Below are 20,338 nucleotides of genomic sequence, written 5' to 3'. Positions count from 1 at the left end.
ATTTTGGCCTACAACTCCCATGATCCCTAGCGAACAGGACCAGTGGTCAGGGATGATGGGAACTGTAGTCCCAAACATCTGGAGGGGTGGTGGAGGGGTGAGGAAATTAAGAAATTTTGGATAGTAGTACATGAAGAACTAAAGATGATGTTGAAAATATCAATAACAAAGAAACCAGAGACATATCTCCTTGGATCATAGAATCATAGAATCATAGAGTTGGAAGAGACCACAAGGGCCATCGAGTCCAACCCCCTGCCAAGCAGGAAACACCATCAGAGCACTCCTGACATATGGTTGTCAAGCCTCTGCTTAAAGACCTCCAAAGAAGGAGACTCCACCACACTCCCTGGCAGCAAATTCCACTGTCAAACAGCTCTTACTGTCAGGAAGTTCTTCCTAATGTTTAGGTGGAATCTTCTTTCTTGTAGTTTGGAGCCATTGCTCCGTGTCCGCTTCTCTGGAGCAGCAGAAAACAACCTTTCTCCCTCCTCTATGTGACATCCTTTTACATATTTGAACATGGCTATCATATCACCTCTTAACCTCCTCTTCTCCAGGCTAAACATGCCCAGCTCCCTTAGCCGTTCCTCATAAGGCATCGTTTCCAGGCCTTTGACCATTTTGGTTGCCCTCCTCTGGACACGTTCCAGTTTGTCAGTGTCCTTCTTGAACTGTGGTGCCCAGAACTGGACACAGTACTCCAGGTGAGGTCTGACCAGAGCAGAATACAGTGGCACTATTACTTCCCTTGATCTAGATGCTATACTCCTATTGATGCAGCCCAGAATTGCATTGGCTTTTTTAGCTGCCGCGTCACACTGTTGGCTCATGTCAAGTTTGTGGTCAACCAAGACTCCTAAATCCTTTTCACATGTACTGCTCTCAAGCGAGGTGTCACCCATCTTGTATTTGTGCCTCTCCTTTTTTTTGCCCAAGTGCAATACTTTACATTTTTCCCTGTTAAAATTCATCTTGTTTGTTTGGGCCCAGTTTGGGCCCAGATCGATAGATGATGAGATCCCACAGGGGAAATAAGAATTTTTCTACATGCAAGTACAGCTGCTAGAATAGTGATTGCTGCTGGTGGAAGTCACAAACTATACCCACAAAGGAGGAATGGATTTGTAAACTAAATGAATATTTTATTTTGGCAAAATGAACTGCTATAACAAGAAATCAGTCGAATCAAAAATCGAAAAAGGAGTGGAAATGTTTTGATGAATATATGGCAAAATATTGCTCAAAAAAATATACGCTAATATGCCTAGATTAAAATGTGAAGTACTGGATGGAAGAAAAATGAGTCAGGAAAGATAATAAGAATATATAGATGATTTGAGAAGATTGTAGAATGCAAAGATTATTGTAAATGGTATAATGTGGAGGAAATAGAGTGGAGACGGAGGGAAGTGGGAGGAAGGAGAAAAGAAAAATATGATGGACTGAGGAAATAGAAATGGAAATGTATGGGGAGATGGGGAGGAAATGATGTTGGCTTTGGTACATCTGTATTGTAATGTAATATGTGAAAACCAATAAAGAAATACATATATTAAAAAAAAACATCTGGAGGGCCGAAGGTTGGGGATGTCTGCTCTAATCCTTCTTTAAAGGCATCCGTGTTTGGTGGCCTTTAATGCTTCTGGGTACCAGTTTCTGGAAATAACAGGCGGCAAGAGTGCTGGTCTTGTGTTCGAATCCTGCTAGCCGGTTTCAGACAGGATGGCCACAGACATTGGCCAGATGCAGCTGGCTCTGATGTTGCCGTGTACCAAAAAGCGGACAGGAATTTTAAAAAGGTCACAGGGTGTTTTTCTTCTGACGGCTCCAACAGAAGCATTTTACGGATTTCCCTGGGGAGAACGTCTCAGAGATAAGGGGCTGCGTCAGAGAGGGATCCTGGTTAAAGGTTGCAATTGCTCTCGACAGTTCCTAGCGGGGGGCAGAGAAATGGCCATACTTCCCGCAGTTCTGCGGCTCTGGGTCAGGAAAGCCACGGGCCATGGGTGGGCACGCCAACGCAGACCCTGAATAAAAAACTATTTATTTGCTTACTGGATGTATTTATTTAGATATCTATTGGGGCTTCGCACAAGCACCACTGTGACCACTGTGACCACTGTGAGAACAGGACACTGGGCAAAACGGACAGCTGGCGGGTGGCACTTTGGGTTAAACCTCAGAGCCTAGGGCTTGCTGATCAGAAGGTTGGCGGTTCGAATCCCTGCGACGGGGTGAGCTCCCGTTGCTCGGTCCCTGCTCCTGCCAACCTAGCTGTTCAAAAGCACGTCAAAGTGCAAGTAGATAAATAGGTACTGCTCTGGCGGGAAGGTAAACGGTGTTTCTGTGCGCTCTGGTATCCGCCACAGTGTCCTGTTGTGCCAGAAGCGGTTTAGTCCTGCTGGCCACATGACCCGGAAAGCTGTCTGTGGACAAACGCCGGCTCCCTCGGCCTGAAAGCGAGATGAGCGCCACAACGCCATAGTCGCCTTTGACTGGACTTAACCATCCAGGGGTCTTTGACCTTTTATGCTTTAAGATGCAGTAGGAAAAGATTTAAGGGATGCAGGTGGTGCTGTGGGTTAAACCACACAGCCTAGGGCTTGCCGATCAGAAGGTCGGTGGTTTGAATCCCCGCGATGGGGTGAGCTCCCGTTGCTCGGTCCCTGCTCCTGCCCACCTAGCAGTTCGAAAGCACGTCAAAGTGCAAGTAGATAAATAGGTACCGCTCCGGCGGGAAGGTAAATGGTGTTTCTGTGCGCTGCTCTGGTTCGCCAGAAGCGGCTTAGTCCTGCTGGCCACATGACCCAGAAGCTGTACGCCGGCTCCCTCGGCCAGTAAAGCGAGATGAACGCTGCAACCCCAGAGTCGGCCACGACTGGACCTAACAGTCAGGGGTCCCTTTACCTTTGCCTAGGAAAAGATTTGCAATGGAAACCATGCGGGATTGGAGAGATGTCCAAGGATTCAGTGAATCCTATCTGTGTTTAAAGTTGATTGTATTTGAATGGAAATATTTGTAAAAACTGAAAATAAATTTTGAAAAAAACCCAATGAAACAAAAACAGGCTTACAAAACTACTACAGGCTTTTATTTAAAGGTATAGTCTGTATTTCATTATGGAATCCTCTAAAGTTTCACAGGAAGAAATCTGGATAAGGTATAGTCTCCTGTGAATTTTTTCCTTCCTCTCCCTTTTCCCAACCAGGTTAGTCAAATGAAATAAACTCTTTATGTACAGTATAAACTTTGTTATGGATAACAGCAGGGGGCGCTCTTTGACCTTCCCATTTAACAGGGAGTTCAGCGAGTGATTTTCTCTTTCCCGTGTTGCCGCAACCTTTGCAAGGCGTCCTGATCCAGAACCATGCAGTGCAGATCTTCGGAGTCGGTGGTGTCGTGAGCCCCCAGGCAGATGTAAAACTCCTTCGCTGGCCGGTTCCATTCCATGGCGACAAATTTCATCTCCACGCAGCCGGCCTCCAGGGCAATCTACGTCCGAGGAGGACGACAGAGAATGGACATAGAACAAAGATTTGCTGGATTTAAAAGTAAAGGTAAAGGGACCCCTGACCATTAGGTCCAGTCGTGGCCGACTCTGGGGTTGTGGCGCTCATCTTGCTTTACTGGCCAAAGGAGCCGGCGTACAGCTTCCGGGTCATGTGGCCGGCATGACCAAGCTGCTTCTGGCAAACCAGAGCAGCGCACGGAAACGCCGTTTACCTTCCTGCCGGAGCGGTACCTCTTTATCTACTTGCACTTTGACGTGCTTTTGAACTGCTAGGTGGGCAGGAGCAGGGACTGAGCAACGGGAGCTCACCCCGTCGTGGGGATTCGAACCGCCGACCTTCTGATCGGCAGGTCCTGGGCTCTGTGGTTTAACCCACAGCACCACCCGCGTCCCTACACAAGCTACAGTGGACGCTTGGGTTGCGCATGTGATCCGTGCGGGATGTACGTTCACAGCCCACAGTGGCGCGTCTGCGCACACATGGGTTGCAATTCGGCGCTTCTGCACATGCGTAAAGCACGATTTAGCACTTCTGCACATGCGCGACCGCCGAAACCCGGAAGTAACCCATTCCGGTACTTCCGGGTTTCGGCAGTCTGTAACCTGAAAAAATTTAAAGGGAAAAAAACACCTGGATGTACATTTCCAAAATATAAGATAAAAAACAAATAAAATAAAACCTACCTACAGCAGCAGTGTTTTGTGTTGTGTAGGCTCCTATGATATAAGTCATGGGCCCTGCCTGCTAGCCTGCTCCCTAAAATATCACGGGTTTGCTCCTTTCTATATATAGGGTGCCTACATTCTGCTATTTCTAATTATTAGTAGTTTGCATCATATATCCACACCTATTATTATTTCATGTTATAGCAAGTTTCTGGAGACTAGATTATAAGTTTTTGTAAACTGTGTTTCTAGAGGAGCTTTTGTTCTTGCCAAATGCCAATGTGTTTGCATTATGAAGTTTGTTATGAATTAAAAAAATCATTTAAAGTTAGAGCTTAACAATTATTTCACTATTAATATACTTCTTCTTAATTGCACTTCACTATTAATATTCTTCTACTTAATCGTATTTCAGTTCAACGATTACTGTGACTAATGTCTCAACAAATGAAACTGATCTGTAAAAAATGTTACTTGAAAAGAGAGACATTGCCCATACTTTGTAAACCGAGAAAATCGTTAATAAAAATACATTTTTTAAAAATGACTTTGATAAAATACATATTTTGTTATGTGCAAATGGCTTTAGATACCGATTAGGTCCATGTACTGCAATATAGTATATATTCAACACAACAAAAAACAGCGACAATTTGGACATGTAAAGGGCCCCATTATCTTCAGTAGCTTAGGGCCTCATCAAACCTAAATCCGGCCCTGGGTGCTTTGCAGTGGGTTGGACAAGATGACCCTTGGGTCCCTTCTGACTCATCAGTATGTGGATGATACTCAGCTCTACCTCTCTTTTAAATCTGAACCAGTGAAGGTCCTGTGTGAGAGTCTGGAGGCGGTTGGAGGATGGATGGCGGCTAATGGTTTAAGATTGAATCCTGACAAGACAGAAGTACTGTTTTTGGGGGACAGGAGGTGGGCAGGTGTGGGGGACTCCCTGGTCCTGAATGGGGCAACTGTGCCCCTGAAGAACCAGGTGCGCAGCCTGGGAGTCATTCTGGACTCACAGCGGTCCATGGAGGCACAGGTCAGTTCTGTGTCCAGGGCAGCTGTCTACCAACTCCATCTGGTACACAGAATGAGACCCTCCCTGCCCGCGGACTGTCTTGCCAGAGTGGTGCATGCTCTGGTTATCTCCCGCTTGGACTACTGCAATGCGCTCTACATGGGGCTACCTTTGAAGGTGACCCTGAAACTACAACTAATCCAGAACGCGGCAGCTAGACTGGGGACTGGGAGACCACATAACACCGGTCTTGAAAGACCTACATTGGCTCCCAGTACGTTTCGAAGCACAATTCAAAGTGTTGGTGCTGACCTTGAAAGCCCTAAACAGCCTCAAAGGCCCAGTAGACCTGAAGGAGCATCTCCACCCCCATCGTTCTGTCCGGACACTGAGATCCAGTGCCGAGGGCCTCCTGGCGGTTCCCTCACTGCGAGAAGTGAGGTTGCAGGGAACCAGGCAGAGGGCCTTCTTGGTGGTGGCGCCCGCCCTGTGGAACGCCCTCCCATCAGATGTCAAGGAAATAAACAACTACCTGACATTTAGAAGACATCTGAAGGCAGCCCTGTTTAGGGAAGTTTGATGTTTTATCATGTGTTTAATATTCTGTTGGGAGCTGCCCAGAGTGGCTGGGAAAACACAGCCAGATGGGTGGGGTATAAACAAACAAACAAACAAACAAACAAACAATTCCCTCCCCCTGCCCTAAAGGATCCTGGGAACTGTAGTCCACTAAGGATGCTGAGCGCTGTTCAGAAATTTGTCCTCCCAAACTTGGGCCCTCCAGATGTTTTGGGCTGCAGCAAGCGCAGGGGTTGGTCCCTTCCAACTCTACGATTCCATAAGGATGGCAACCCTTCTACTCTATCTGATGTAGGGGCTGTATTCTGGGCTGGAGGTGGGGCCACCAGAAATTGGAACGCCTTTTCGGGGAGCAGGAGGCGGCTGCAAACTATAGATCCCAGGAAATGATCAAAATATAACCAGGATTTCAGGCTTCCAACTCACCTCTGCTACTTTGCTCAATAGCTGCTTCCCGATTCCTTTGCCTGGCGGAGAAGGTGGACAGAAAGAGGAGTCGGTATGAACCGCAACAAAAACAGCTTCCCCCTACCTGGCGCCCGCCGGTCATTTGGAACTACAGCTCCCACCAGCCGTGGCGCCGATGGGAGTCGTAGCTCAAAACAGCTGGAGGGCGCCAGCTTCCGAATAAGAACTCCACCCAAAAAACTAGGGGATTCTGTAAAAAGCACACAGATTAATAGTCAAACGTTGGACTGCAAAACATTATAAATAGACCCTAGCAAGGGGGGAAAGCAGAAGAATCCAATTTTTTAACTAGATTTGGTGTGATTCTTCAGACATTTGCCAGATCTTCATTGCAGTGGGTTCTGACTCTACATCAGAGACCCAACAAATCATTACAAAGCAATACACAATTCATACAGCCTACCTCCAGGTTAAACAAGCATTTTGTTCAGCATATAGGGATCATTGGTTCTTGCAACCACCGACAAAAATTTTGCCACTGCTAATGTTCTAGCGTTTGTCCGGTCTTCCAATAGGAACCTGACATAGTGAGAAGGTGGGGAGGGGTATTACTCAGAAGGGTGGTGGGATTGGGTCAATCCCAATCTGCCCTATCTGCCAATCACCCAATCCCACCACCCTTCTGAGTAATACCCCTCCCCACCTTCTCCCTATATAGAAGGGTCTGGTGACTTCTGTTTCAGTGTATCTGAAGAAGTGTGCATGCACACGAAAGCTCATACCAAGAACTAACTTAGTTGGTCTTTAAGGTGCTACTGGAAGGAATTTTTTTTATTTTGTTTTGACTATGGCAGACCAACACGGCTACCTATCTGTTAATGTAAGGTGTTAACTTAAAGACATGCCCATATTGTACTCCTACTGCCTGCGGACTATAGACTGCGTGTGATCGAGATCGCAAGTCACTGTGTCCATTATCCCATAATCTTTGCTTTAACGTCTTTAGGGCGCCTTCATAACCCAGGTAATACAGTTGGGGGGGGGGTGACAGACCAATAGAGGTGGCTTTTTTGGCCATGTTTTTCTGCCATTTGCTGACAAATTCCTCATTGGTCAGGTGTTGGTACAAACCCTTCCATAGATCCAACACTGAAATCCTCAGCCAATGTTTTAGGGCAGCCCATTATGCTTTAGGGACGCAGGTGGTGCTGTGGGTTAAAGCCTCAGCGCCTAGGACTTGCCGATCGAAAGGTCGGCGGTTCGAATCCCTGCGGCGGGGTGCGCTCCCGCTGCTCGGTCCCAGTGCCTGCCAACCTAGCAGTTCGAAAGCACCTCCGGGTGCAAGTAGATAAATAGGGACCGCTTACCAGCGGGAAGGTAAACGGCGTTTCCGTGTGCGGCTCTGGCTCGCCAGAGCAGCGATGTCACGCTGGCCACGTGACCCGGAAGTGTCTCCGGACAGCGCTGGCCCCTGGCCTCTTAAGTGAGATGGGCGCACAACCCCAGAGTCTGTCAAGACTGGCCCGTACGGGCAGGGGTACCTTTACCTTTACCTTATTATGCTTTAGTTGAAATTGGGCATTCACCAGCTTCTAACAGAAGTATGGAGTTGGGGACCCAGTTGGGTACCTGCAGCAGAGATCGTAGAAATTTTGCCTGAAAGCCATCTAGCTTTGGTAGGTCCCCATTATGCCAGACTTTTGCACCATACAGGAGTTGGGAAACGAGTTTTGCGTTGAAAACCCTTAAGACTGCTGGAACATATTTGCCGCCCTCTGTGAAAAAGAATCCGACTCTACAATTCCCAACTCTCTCACTGGGCTGTAAATGGGAGAAGGGTCGAGGTGTCGGAGTCCAAAGCTACTTTTTAAACTGCAGCATAAGAGATAAGCGAGAATGGAACCATTTTAACACCAGCGAAGTTACTCTTTATTTACAAAAGGTGGGAAAAGGACAGAACCAATTTTCGCAGGCCGTGTGGCGCTTCCTTGTGCTAAGTTGTAAGGAAAATAACCATAATAATGCATGTTTTCACTTATATAAAAGGCAGTTAAATAGGAGGCCGTTGCACAATTACACCAGTCTTACTCTAAGGTGTACCGTATTTTTCGCCCTATAGGACGCACTTTTTCCCCTCCAAAAATGAAGGGGAAATCTGTGTGCGTCCTATGGTGCGAATACAGGCTTTCGCTCGGGGGACAGCAGGGAGGGGGAGCGCCGCCATACCGCTGTTCCCCGACCTGGTTTGGTTTCCCCGACCTGGTTTTATTTCCCCCCAAAAAAACTAGGTGCATCCTATGGGACGGAGCATCCTATGGGACGAAAAATACGGTAACTTCTTTTAAAAACAGGAGCAACTTCAGTTTTGAAAGGGCTCCTTCTCGTTCGGTTCTGCCCACAACCTCTTTCGAAATCCTTTATCTATATTATATATATATATATATATATATATATATTTTTATAAATTTTTTTATTGATTTCCAATTTTTTAACATAAACAAAAAACAACATAAAAACAAACACAAAAACTCATATTTTCTTAACCTTATTTCCATAACCCTCTTTTCCCAGACTTCCCCATACCTTTCCCTTTTTGCATCCTTAATTTAGTACCATTATTCAGCAACCCTTCTTAACCAATTAAATATAAATTCATTCTCTTTTTCTATTCCACCCTAAAATTAAACACAATTTTCCGCTGCAATTCTACGTCTTCTTTTCCCTCAACATTTTAACACTCCTCAATTTTATAATAATTCTTAAGATACATCTTAAATTTCTTCCAATCTTCTTCCACAGTCTCTTTCTCTTGGTCACGGATTCTGCCGGTCATTTCTGCCAGTCCCATAAAGTCAATCACTTTCGCCCCTTTTATCTATATTATAGATTCTCGTCTAATTGCCAACACCTTTGTAAGTGATTTTGTTCTAACTCCACATACTTTCTCCCAGGTCCATAGTCCGGTGACCTAGAGTAGATCTTGATAATCTTTCTGCCCAAACACACACAGCCTAGTTTTTTTTTAGGAATCACAGAACTGGAAAGTCGGAAGGCACCTGAGGGGTCATCTAGCCTGACCCGCGGTGTGCCACGCTGTAGTTAACTAGGAGAATAATTAGTGGTTGTTATTCATTTGATTTTGAATTGATTTTAGAATGAATTGACTCGGGTGCCCACCAGATGTTTTGGACGGTGGGAGTGGTAGTCCAAAAACATGTGGAGGGCACCAGGTTGGGGAAGGCTAGTTTTTAAACCTCCTTACTTGCCTCCAAGTTAAGGGTCCGTTTGGGTTGTTGCACTGTTACTCCTGTTTAGGGGAGTTTTTAATGTTTGGTGAATTACAGTGGTACCTTGGTTGACGAACTTAATCCGTTCCAGAAGTCCGTTCCTAAACCAAAGCGTTCTTAAACCAAGGCGTGCTTTCCCATCGCAGCGGAGGACTCAATTTACAAACACAACGCACTTAACAGGAAGCAGAACATGTTCTTATTCCAAGGCAAAGTTCACAAACCAAAACACCTACTTCCGGGTTTGCACCTTTCTTTCTTTTCTTTTCTTTTTCGTTAGAGCGTTTATTAATTTTCCAATAAGAACATCCAATTAACATATCAAATCAAATACAATAAAGATTTTTAAAAGTCCAATTGTCTTCCAAATTATAATCTTAATTTTTTTGTTGACTTCCCACGGTCTGAATTCCGAAGCATTTTCCAAATCACAGTCCTGCCTCTCATCATCAATGTTTTCATAATTCCATATCCCGATTTTATCCCCGGGTTTGCATCTTTCTTAATCCAAGTTGTTCATAAACTAAGCTGTTCTTAAACCAAGGTACCACTATATTGTATTTTAATGTTTTGTTGGAAGCCGCCCAGAGTGGCTGGGGAAGCCCAGCCAGATGGGTGGGGTATAAATAAATTATTATTATTATTATTTGTGAGGGTTGGGCTAGATGACCCAGTGAGGTCCCTTTCCAGCTTTACCATTCTATATACCCAGCACGAAAGTTGAGATGTTGCACCTTCTCCGAGGAAGGAGAGAGGAGGCTCTCGATTGGTCGACAGGATCCCCCAGGTGCATCATAGCCCCTGACACTGCTGTAACTTGGCCGGACGCTCCCAGATGATGCCCTCACATACCTCTGAATTCTGCCACCACGTAGAGGTTTTCCAGGTACACCATTCTCCCGTGGTTGACATTGTACCCAAAGAAGTACAGGGCATGGCCAATAGGACGAGCTGCAGTGGGGAAAATAGCAAAGGATAGGTCTTCGTGCAATGGTGTAAATGGTGGTAGGAGAAAAAAATTCTTCCTCTTGCTCTGTCCCTTCAACTTACTAACACTTTACACCTTGGAGTAATTTACACCGAGGAGCTGAGCTTAGGGTGGGGGGTGCATTGGGGGAAATAGCAAAGGATGGGTTTTCATGCAACGGAGCAAACAGCAGTAGGAGAGAGAGAAATTCTTCCTTTTGCTCTTCCCTTTCAACTTACTAGCACTTTACACCTTGGAGTAATTTACACCAAGGAGCTGAGCTTAGGGTAGGGTGGCTCTTACCTGGCTTGCACCCGTTTTCCACAGGCTGTTCAGCCAGGAGGCATTTGAAGAACGGGTCCTTGCCAAAGCCGTCCGCTTTTAAAACTGCGTGCCGGGAAGGAAAACAAGGAAGGAAAAAGTGTTTGAGGTTGAGTCCACTCTCGTCCTGGCCAAATGGAATTGCAGAGTTGGAAGGGACCTGGGGGGTCATCTAGTCCAACCCCCTGCAAATGCCGGAATCGTGATTCAAGAATCCCTGTTTTAAAACCTCTGAAAGAGAGCCCACCATTTTCAAGGGCAGTCCGTTCCAGTTTCAAACCGCTTTCACCACCATAAAATTCTTGCTAATGTTTAGTTGGACTCTCCCGTTTTGCCGTCGGTTCGGGTGTAGCCGCAACCAACAAAAGAGGCAGAGTCACCGAATTGTGGCAGTGCGGTGCAGTGGTTAGAGGGTTTCAAGAACTCAAGAACAGCCTTCTGAGTGATGATTTTATTGCTTCATCTTTTTGGGGGAAGCAGTTTTGAGGGTGTTTTGTTTTTTGTTTTACAATCAAGCGGTGTACAAAACTGATCAAATAAATAAATATGACACAGAAAAGTCCCAGTATGCTATATTAACTATATTAACAAGTAAGAACTTAAAAGAAAACTGCATCGCCACTTGCTTGAGAGCGATGGGCTAATTTGTATTTGCAACTTTTTGGGGTAACAAGTTTAAAGGCAGTTTGTTTTTGTTTTTTTTATAAATTTTTTATTAGTTTTCCAATTTTTAAAAGACACAACAAGAACAACATACAAACAAACACATAAATTCATAATTTCTTAACCTCATTTTCATACGCCTCTTTTCTCGGACTTCCCCATACCTTCCCCTTTTTGCATCCTTTTTTTTTTAACAATTATTCAACAACCCTTTTAACCAATTAAATTTAAATTCATTCTCCTTTTCAATTTCACCCTAAATCAAACAAAATTTACCACTGTAATTCTACGTCTTCCTCTCCCTTAACATTTTAGCACTCCTCAATTTTATGGTAGTTCTTAAGATATATTTTAAACTTCTTCCAATCTTCCTCCACAGTCTCTTTCTCTTGGTCACGGATTCTGCCAGTCATTTCTGCCTAAGTTTAAAGGCAGTTTGCAGCAAAACTTCCTGGAACTCTTTATTGGCGTGGAGAAAGCTTATGGAGTCATATCCGCCACGCCTAGCGCAGCACCCTCAGCCTACCTTGAGAATTGATCGTCACGTCCGCCAATAAGTGGTGAAAGTCAGCAATCTCCTGGGCGGAACGAAAAACAGAGAGCAGACATTCAAGTCAACGTTCAAAAGCTCCCTGGCGCTGGGCCAGGCCTTGCCCGGGATTGTGTGCCAGACTTCTTCAGAGTAGTGATCTACTATGAGTGGTGTAGAATCACAGAACGGTAGAGTTGGACGGGACCCCAAGGGACATTAGCCCCCCCTCCCCCGCAATGCAGGAATTTTTAGCCCGACGCGGAACTCGAACCCGTGCCCCTCAGATGAAGGAGTTGTGCTCTACCAACCTGAGCCCAGAACCAGGGCCGGATTTAGGTTTGATGAGGCCCCAAGCTCCTGAAGATAATGGGACCCTTTCTATGTCCAGCTGTCCTTTGTCAACAACAAATTGTCGCTGTTTTTTGGTGTTGAATATACGCTATGCGGTCATTTATGGACCTAATAAGTACAGAAGTTCAAAAGCACGTCAAAGTGCAAGTAGATCAAGAGGTACCACTCCAGCGGGAAGGTAAACGGCGTTTCCGTGCGCTGCTCTGGTTCGCCAGAAGCGGCTTACTCATGCTGCCCACATGACCCAGAAGCTGTACGCCAGCTCCCTCGGCCAATAGAGTGAGATGAGCGCCGCAACCCCAGAGTCGTCCGCGACTGGACTTAACGGTCAGGGGTACCTTTACCTTTAAAAGAGGTATCTAAAGCCATTTGAAAGGGACATGAGTGGCGCTGTGGGTTACACCACAGAGCCTCTTGGGCTTGCCAATCAGAAGGTTGGCGGTTCAAATCCCCGCGACGGGGTGAGCTCCCGTTGCTCGGTCCCTGCTCCTGCCAACCTAGCAGTTCGAAAGCACGTCAAACTGCAAGTAGATAAATAGGTACCGCTCTGGCGGGAAGGTAAACGGTGTTTTCGTACGCCGCTCTGGTTTCGCCAGAAGCGGTTTAGTCATGCTGGCCACATGACCCAGAAGTTGTACGCCGGCTCCCTCGGCCAATAAAGCGAGATGAGCGCCGCAACCCCAGAGTCGGTCTCAACTGGACCTAACGGTCAGGGGTCCCTTTACCTTTAAAGCCATTTGCGCAGAACAAATAGGAGCCTACACAACACAAAACAATGTTGCTGTATGTAGGTTTATTTTATTAGTTTTTTATCTTATATTTTGGAAATGTACATACAGTTGTTTCCTTTTAAAAAATTTTGGGGCCCCCATAATTTGTATCATTTGGAATATATAATTTGGTTTGATTGGAAACTTTTAATAAATATTATTTTTAAAAAAATGGGGGGGGGTGGCGCAGGAGAGCGGGGCCCTGAGCTATAGCTTGCTTAGCTATGCGTAAATCCGGCACTGCCCAACACCCTGTTATCACAGTGGCGAGAAACCTTTCAGCGGGATTCGAACTCAAGACCGCACTCACATGTATCAGGTTCATGAGGTTCTCGCAGTCCTCGACGGTGGCTTCTCGGATGACACACTCCATCCTCCCCGTCTCCAAAGCCTCCCTTTGCGTTACCAGGAAGCTGCTTTTTTTATTATGCGCCCCACTTGGGAAGATTCGAGAGTTGGAAAAGTGCGACTCCGCAGTCGCGGCGCAAAGCGTGGGAGTTTTGAACACCAGCGGAGGAGCGCGTCTCTAAGAGGGAGGGGAGTGGGCGCCCGCCCACGCAAAAGGGGCGGGGCAAGCGGTAGAGAACAAAGGGAGAAGGGCAGCCACCTGAGCGGGGGGGGGGGGCTGTTGCACCCTTCTGCCACCCCCCTCCCCAGATGTGTGGGGATGCGCCAACCGTGCGTCCGAGCACGGGGACGCAGTTGCGCCCCCCTCGCCCCATCAAGTAAGACAGTAAAAATACTTCTCTAGCTGACCAATCACGTCGGTTCTGCACCCCCCAAAAAAAGTCCCCCCCCCAAAAAAAACCCCAAACCTGTCCTGGCTACCTCCATGCGTCCGAGCTGCTCCCGGGCACCAGCAAAGTAGTTTCACGCTGCGGGTGGGGCGGTCGGGACAACAATAATAATAATAATAATAATAATAATAATAATAATAATAATAATAATAGTAATAATAATAATAATTTATTTGTACCCCACCCATCTGGCTGGGTTTCCCCAGCCACTCTGGGCGGCTTCCAACAGAGATGAAAAATACACTAAAATGTCACATATTAAAAACTTCCCTGCAATTCGGGAGGGGCTGAAAATTACTTTTTACCTGGTGCAGAAATGCCTTCAAAGCAATCCATTACAATGGGTCTTTTCCAGTGCTCCTAAGAGGAGAGGCCGGATGGAATTTGCGGATCTGAGTTAGCAATGTGCACTAATTTCAGTGACTTGCATCCTCCCCACTGGCTGAATTTCTGCCTGTCAGAAGAAGGGTAAATGTAGAAACCCAGCGGGGGGGGGGGGGGGAGGAAGAGGGGTGAAGATCGCAACGAATTCTGTTTCTCCCCATCACAGAGCTTTGACTACAACACCCCTTTCCACGTAGCTGTGAGATGAGCGCTGCAACCCCATAGTCACCTTTGACTGGACACAACCTGACCAATGGTGAACATGACCATTGGGGCCCCTCTGCAATTCTACGATTCCACAAATCGATTAAATTAGTTAAGAATGATTTGTAGAGTTAGTTAATGTGGAAAGCCAGGGCGTTAAAGTCGATAATGATGATGTAAATGTGTATTATTAAATGGAAAATTAAGACTGCTGGAAGAAATATCAACAACCTCAGATATGCAGAGGACACAACCTCGATGGCAGAAAGTGAAGAGGAATTAAAGAACCTTTTAATGAGGGTGAAAGAGAAGAGCGCAAAATATGGTCTGCAGCTCAACATCAAAAAAACGAAGATCATGGCCACTGGTCCCATCACCTCCTGGCAAATAGAAGGGGAAGAAATGGAGGCAGTGAGAGATTTTACTTTCTTGGGCTCCATGATCACTGCAGATGGTGACAGCAGTCTCGAAATTAAAAGACGCCTGCTTCTTGGGAGAAAAGCAATGACAAACCTAGACAGCATCCTGAAAAGCAGAGACATCACCTTGCCGACAAAGGTCCGTATAGTTAAAGCTCTGGTTTTCCCAGTAGTGATGTATGGAAGTGAGAGCTGGACCATCAAGAAGGCTGATCGCTGAAGAATGGATGCTTTTGAATTCTGGTGCTGGAGGAGACTCTTGAGAGTCCCATGGACTGCAAGAAGATCAAACCTCTCCATTCTGAAGGAAACCAGCCCTGAGTGCTCACTGGAAGGACAGATCCTGAAGCTGAGGCTCCAAGACTTTGGCCAACTCATGGGAAGAGAAGACTCCCTGGAAAAGACCCTGACGCTGGGAAAGATGGAGGGCGCAAGGAGAAGGGGACGACGGAGGACGAGATGGTGGGACAGTGTTCTCAAAGCTACCAGCATGAGTCTGACCAAACTGTGGGAGGCAGTGGAAGACAGGAGGGCCTGGCGTGCTCTGGTCCAGGGGGTCACGAAGAGTCGGACACGACTAAACGACTAAACAGCAACAACCGTCCAGGGGTCCTTCACACACAAGCAGCATCTTGTATAAGGTCCACTATTTGACTGCTGGTTCAGGACCCTAAACTGCATTTTATATAATCTTTTTTATTTTGTTCTGTGTATGTTGCAATGTTCCTTTGTTGCCATGGCCGATGGCTGACGCAAGTAAAGTTTCGTTCACTCACAAGCAGCATCGTAGTCAGACCAGGTCAAATGCAAGAGCAGACACACCCTGGAAACGGTCAAGAAGGGGGTTGTAATTGTTTTAGACGAGTAAGAGGTGACACGATCAAAGTTTATAAAAGTTTTTCTCCCTCCCATAACCCTGGAACATGGAGGCAGCCAAATATTGGGAAATTCAGGACAGAAAAGAAAGGGTTTATTCGTGCCGCACAGAGTTAAACTATGGAACTCCCCACCACAAGGGACAGCAATGGCCACCAATCTGGATGCCTTTAAAAGAGCATTGGGCAAATTGCTGGAGGAGGAGAGGGCTATCAATGGCTACCAGCCACAGGTCAGAGGGAGCAATGCTTCTGAATGCCAGTTGTGGGAAACCATGGGAGATGAGGGTCTTGCTCTTGTGTGCGAATCCTGCTTAGAATCATAGAATCATAGAATCATAGAGTTGGAAGAGACCACAAGGGCCATCGAGTCCAACCCCCTGCCAAGCAGGAAACACCATCAGAGCACTCCTGACATATGGTTGTCAAGCCTCTGCTTAAAGACCTCCAAAGAAGGAGACTCCACCACACTCCTTGGCAGCAAATTCCACTGTCAAACAGCTCTTACTGTCAGGAAGTTCTTCCTAATGTTTAGGTGGAATCTTCTTTCTTGTAGTTTGGAACCATTGCTCCGTGTCCGCTTCTCTGGAGCAGCAGAAAACAACCTTTCTCCCTCCTCTATGTGACATCCTTTTATATATTTGGACATGGCTATCATATCACCCCTTAACCTCCTCTTCTCCAGGCTAAACATGCCCAGCTCCCTTAGCCGTTCCTCAAAAGGCATCGTTTCCAGGCCTTTGACCATTTTGGTTGCCCTCCTCTGGACACGTTCCAGTTTGTCTGTGTCCTTCTTGAACTGTGGTGCCCAGAACTGGGCGCAGTACTCCAGGTGAGGTCTGACCAGAGCAGAATACAGTGGCACTATTACTTCCCTTGATCTAGATGCAATACTCCTATTGATGCAGCCCAGAATTGCATTGGCTTTTTTAGCTGCCGCGTCACACTGTTGGCTCATGTCAAGTTTGTGGTCAACCAAGACTCCTAGATCCTTTTCACATGTACTGCTCTCAAGCCAGGTGTCACCCATCTTGTATTTGTGCCTCTCATTTTTTTTGCCCAAGTGCAATACTTTACATTTCTCCCTGTTAAAATTCATCCTGTTTGTTTTGGCCCAGTTCTCTAATCTGTCAAGGTCGTTTTGAAGTGTGATTCTGTCCTCTGGGGTGTTAGTCACCCCTCCCAGTTTGGTGTCATCTGCAAATTTGATCAGGGTGCCCTTGAGTCCATCATCCAAGTCACTGATAAAGATGTTGAATAAGACCGGGCCCAAGACAGAACCCTGTGGCACCCCACTAGTCACTCTTCTCCAGGATGAAGAGGAACCATTGATGAGCACCCTTTGGGTTCGGTCAGTCAGCTTGCAGGTTTCCTATAATGGGCATTCTTTTGGTCACTCTGAGAACTGCTGATCTAGATTTGGACCTTTGCCTGAGCAAGCAATCTACTCTTACGTCCTTCTTATGCTCCTTTCCATGATTTGTTAATTATATTACATATAATTTATGCTGTACTCGTGACATTTTGTTGTGTCCCCTTTATATATTGTTTAGGATTCATCTGAATGGAAAGCGACATAGAAATGTATAATCAATCAATGAATCAATCAATCTGGGAGCGGCCGCCGAGACCATATAACACCGGTTCTGAAAGACCTACATTGGCTCCTAATATGTTTCCGAGCACAATTCAAAGTGTTGGTGCTGACCTTGAAAGCCCTAAACTATGGGTGGACAAACTAAGGCCCGCGGGCCAGATCCGGCCCAATCGCCTTCTAAATCTGGCCCGTGGACAGTCCAGGAATCAGCATGTTTTTACATGAGTAGAATGTTTCCTTTTTATTTAAAATGCATCTGTGGGTTATTTGTGTGACCTGCCTGGTGTTTATACATGAGTAGAATGTGTGTTTTTATTTAAAATGCATCTCTGGGTTATTTGTGGGGCATAGGAATTCATTCATTTCCCCCCCCCCCAAAAAAAAATATAGTCCGGCCCCCCACAAGGTCTGAGAGACAGTGGACCGGCCCCCTGCTGAAAAAGTTTGCTGACCCCCTGCCCTAAACAGCCTCAAAGGCCCAGTAGACCTGAAGGAGCGTCTCCACCCCATCATTCTGCCCAGACACTGAGGTCCAGCTCTGAGGGCCTTCTGGCGGTTCGCTCCCTACTAGAAGCGAGGTTGCAGGGAACCAGGCAGAGGGCCTTCTCGGCGGTGGCACCCACCCTGTGGAACTCCCTCCCACCAGATGTCAAGGAAATAAACAACTACCTGACTTTTAGAGGACATCTGAAGGCAGCCCTGTTTAGGGAAGTTTTGAATGTTTGATGTTTTATCGTGTTTTTAATATTCTGTTGGGAGCCACCCAGAGTAGCTGGGGGAACCCAGCCAGATGGACGGTGTATAAGTAATAAATTGTTGTTGTTGTGTTATCAATCACATGCTATCCTAGCTTACTTGCAGCTGCCATCAGGGGGTTTTCCTGCATGCAAACCCAACCCCCTCAATCTTATGTTGTTGTTGTTTAGTTGTTTAGTCGTGTCCGCCTCTTCGTGACCCCCTGGACCAGAGCACGCCAGGCACTCCTGTCTTCCACTGCCTCCTGCAGTTTGGTCAAACTCATGCTGGTAGCTTCGAGAACACTATCCAACCATCTCATTCTCTGTCATCCCCTTCTCCTTGTGCCCTCCATCTTTCCCAACATCAGGGTCTTTTCCAGGGAGTCTTCTCTTCCCATGAGGAGGCCAAAGTCTTGGAGCCTCAGCTTCAGGATCTGTCCTTCCAGTGAGCACTCAGGGCTGATTTCCTTCGGAATGGAGAGGTTTGATCTTCTTGCAGTCCATGGGACTCTCAAGAGTCTCCTCCAGGACCAGAATTCAAAAGCATCCATTCTTCAGCGATCAGCCTTCTTGATGGTCCAGCTCTCACTTCCATACATCACTACTGGGAAAACCAGAGCTTTAACTATACGGACCTTTGTTGGCAAGGTATAGCCAAGCACATTTAATATGGCTGAAGCTCATGATACTCTCCGGACACACACAAAAATATGTCAGTGTTTAAGATGTCCCTGGAGTTTGTTTGTCTCTGGGTCAACGGGATTCTGTTCCACGTGAACTCGGTGATCACCCCTTTACGAATTCTTACATAATTTTACACAATCCAGATTACATGCACATTGTGCCTCTGTCCCTGATACGTTATCAGCAAACAGGTATCTCAACCACCTTTGCCTTCGCAGTGTTTTCCCTTTTTTATGCGTCAGAGAACCTAGTTGCTGAGTTAGAGAAATTGTGGGTTAGTGGCCGCCGCCTCCCCGCTCTCAAGGAAAAGGTTCTGTCGTAATATCCAAGGCAACAGGATGACCAAATTCAATGATACAATATCAATATACACTCTTTATATAATATGAAATATATTAAATCACATAAACAGAAAACGTATGAATCTCTGAAAGTCACAAAATATGCACTCTTGATGGATTCTCTTGAAAACATAAAACCAAATAAACACAAGTCTTATACTGTATTTTTCGCTCTATAAGATGCACCAGACCACAAGACGCACCTAGTTTTTGGAGGAGGAAAACAAGAAAAAATATATTCTGAATCTCAGAAGCCAGAACAGCAAGAGGGATCGCTGCGCAGTGAAAGCTGCAATCCATCTTGCTGTTCTGGCTTCTGGGATAGCTGCGCAGCCTGCATTCGCTCCATAAGACGCACACACATTTCCCCTTACTTTTTAGGAGGGAAAAAGAGAGTCTTATAGAGCAAAAATTACGGTAAGTCTCTGAAAGTCTTTGAAGACTATGCGAGTCTGTGAAAGAAGCAATGTATCATATTCTTCTCTGGTGAAGAAGAGAAGAAGAAGCTGTAAAGCTTTGTTTATGGCGTCCAACGCTGCCAAAGTGGTTCGCAAACAGACGTTGTGAACAGTGATTCCGGATATACCCACTGTTTGGTGGAATTCTTCTTCAGCACAGCAGAAGGATACAGAATTGCTTCATAAACTATAAAAGAATACTAAAACAATGACCTCCATATGCATGGTAACTACAATAAACTCAAAATATTATAAACTATACACATAAACTATATGGGATGCGGGTGGTGCTGTGGGTTAAACCACAGAGCCTAGGACTTGCCGATCAGAAGGTCGGCGGTTCGAATCCCCGCAACGGGGTGAGCTCCCATTGCTCGGTCCCTGCTCCTGCCAACCTAGCAGTTCGAAAGCACATCAAAGTGCAAGTAGATAAATAGGTACCATTCTGGCGGGAAGGTAAACAGCGTTTCCGTGCGCTGCTCTGCTTCGCCAGAAGCGGCTTAGTCCTGCTGGCCACATGACCCGGAAGATGTACGCCGGCTCCCTCCGCCAGTAAAGGAGATAAGCACCGCAACCCCAGAGTCGGCCACGACTGGACCTAATGGTCAGGGGTCCCTTTACCTTTACCTTTAGGACCAAGGAGAGACCTGGGTTCAAATTCCCGCTCGGCCACGAAGCTCCCTGGGTGACCTTGGGGGCCGATCACTGCCTCTCCCAGCCTAGCCTACGTCGCCGGGTTGTTGTGGGGGGTGAATTGAGGAGCGG

The 20,338-nt window shown here is 46.4% G+C and overlaps 2 protein-coding genes across 2 annotated transcripts in view; both read right to left on the bottom strand.

Annotated features, from left to right (window-relative positions):
- Window positions 1-19,394, bottom strand: part of LOC307202208 (monocarboxylate transporter 13-like) — a 148,676-nt gene extending 129,282 nt beyond the window's left edge. Inside the window, exon 1 of the mRNA XM_079952004.1 lies at window positions 19,302-19,394. The gene's annotated coding sequence lies outside the window, so the exon portion shown is untranslated. The remainder of the gene's footprint in view (window positions 1-19,301) is intronic.
- LOC307202318 (thialysine N-epsilon-acetyltransferase-like) lies at window positions 3,070-13,518 on the bottom strand. The gene is made up of 6 exons (XM_079952202.1): window positions 13,388-13,518; window positions 11,951-12,002; window positions 10,744-10,827; window positions 10,326-10,424; window positions 6,205-6,245; window positions 3,070-3,496 (listed from the first exon to the last, which is right to left on the bottom strand). Exons 1-6 carry the CDS (start codon window positions 13,448-13,450, stop codon window positions 3,308-3,310), a joined length of 528 nt encoding a protein of 175 aa, XP_079808328.1. The 5' UTR covers window positions 13,451-13,518; the 3' UTR covers window positions 3,070-3,307.
- Window positions 19,395-20,338: the final 944 nt, after the last annotated feature.

The sequence above is a fragment of the Podarcis cretensis genome (genome assembly GCF_951804945.1).
Source record: "Podarcis cretensis genome assembly, chromosome: 13".
NCBI lineage: Eukaryota > Metazoa > Chordata > Lepidosauria > Squamata > Lacertidae > Podarcis > Podarcis cretensis.
The sequence above is the reverse complement of the archived record's forward strand: the minus strand, read 5'-3'. Positions and strand labels throughout refer to the sequence as shown.

Bases quoted from the DNA above. Each gene is read 5' to 3' on its own strand.
- LOC307202318 (XM_079952202.1), bottom strand. From the start codon at position 13,450: ATGGAGTGTGTCATCCGAGAAGCCACCGTCGAGGACTGCGAGAACCTC. The intron at 10,828-11,950 runs GTAGGCTGAGGG...CCCGGCACGCAG, and splicing joins CGTGACGATCAATTCTCAAG to TTTTAAAAGCGGACGGCTTT. The intron at 3,497-6,204 runs GTGAGTTGGAAG...CCTCGGACGTAG, and splicing joins TATTGAGCAAAGTAGCAGAG to ATTGCCCTGGAGGCCGGCTG.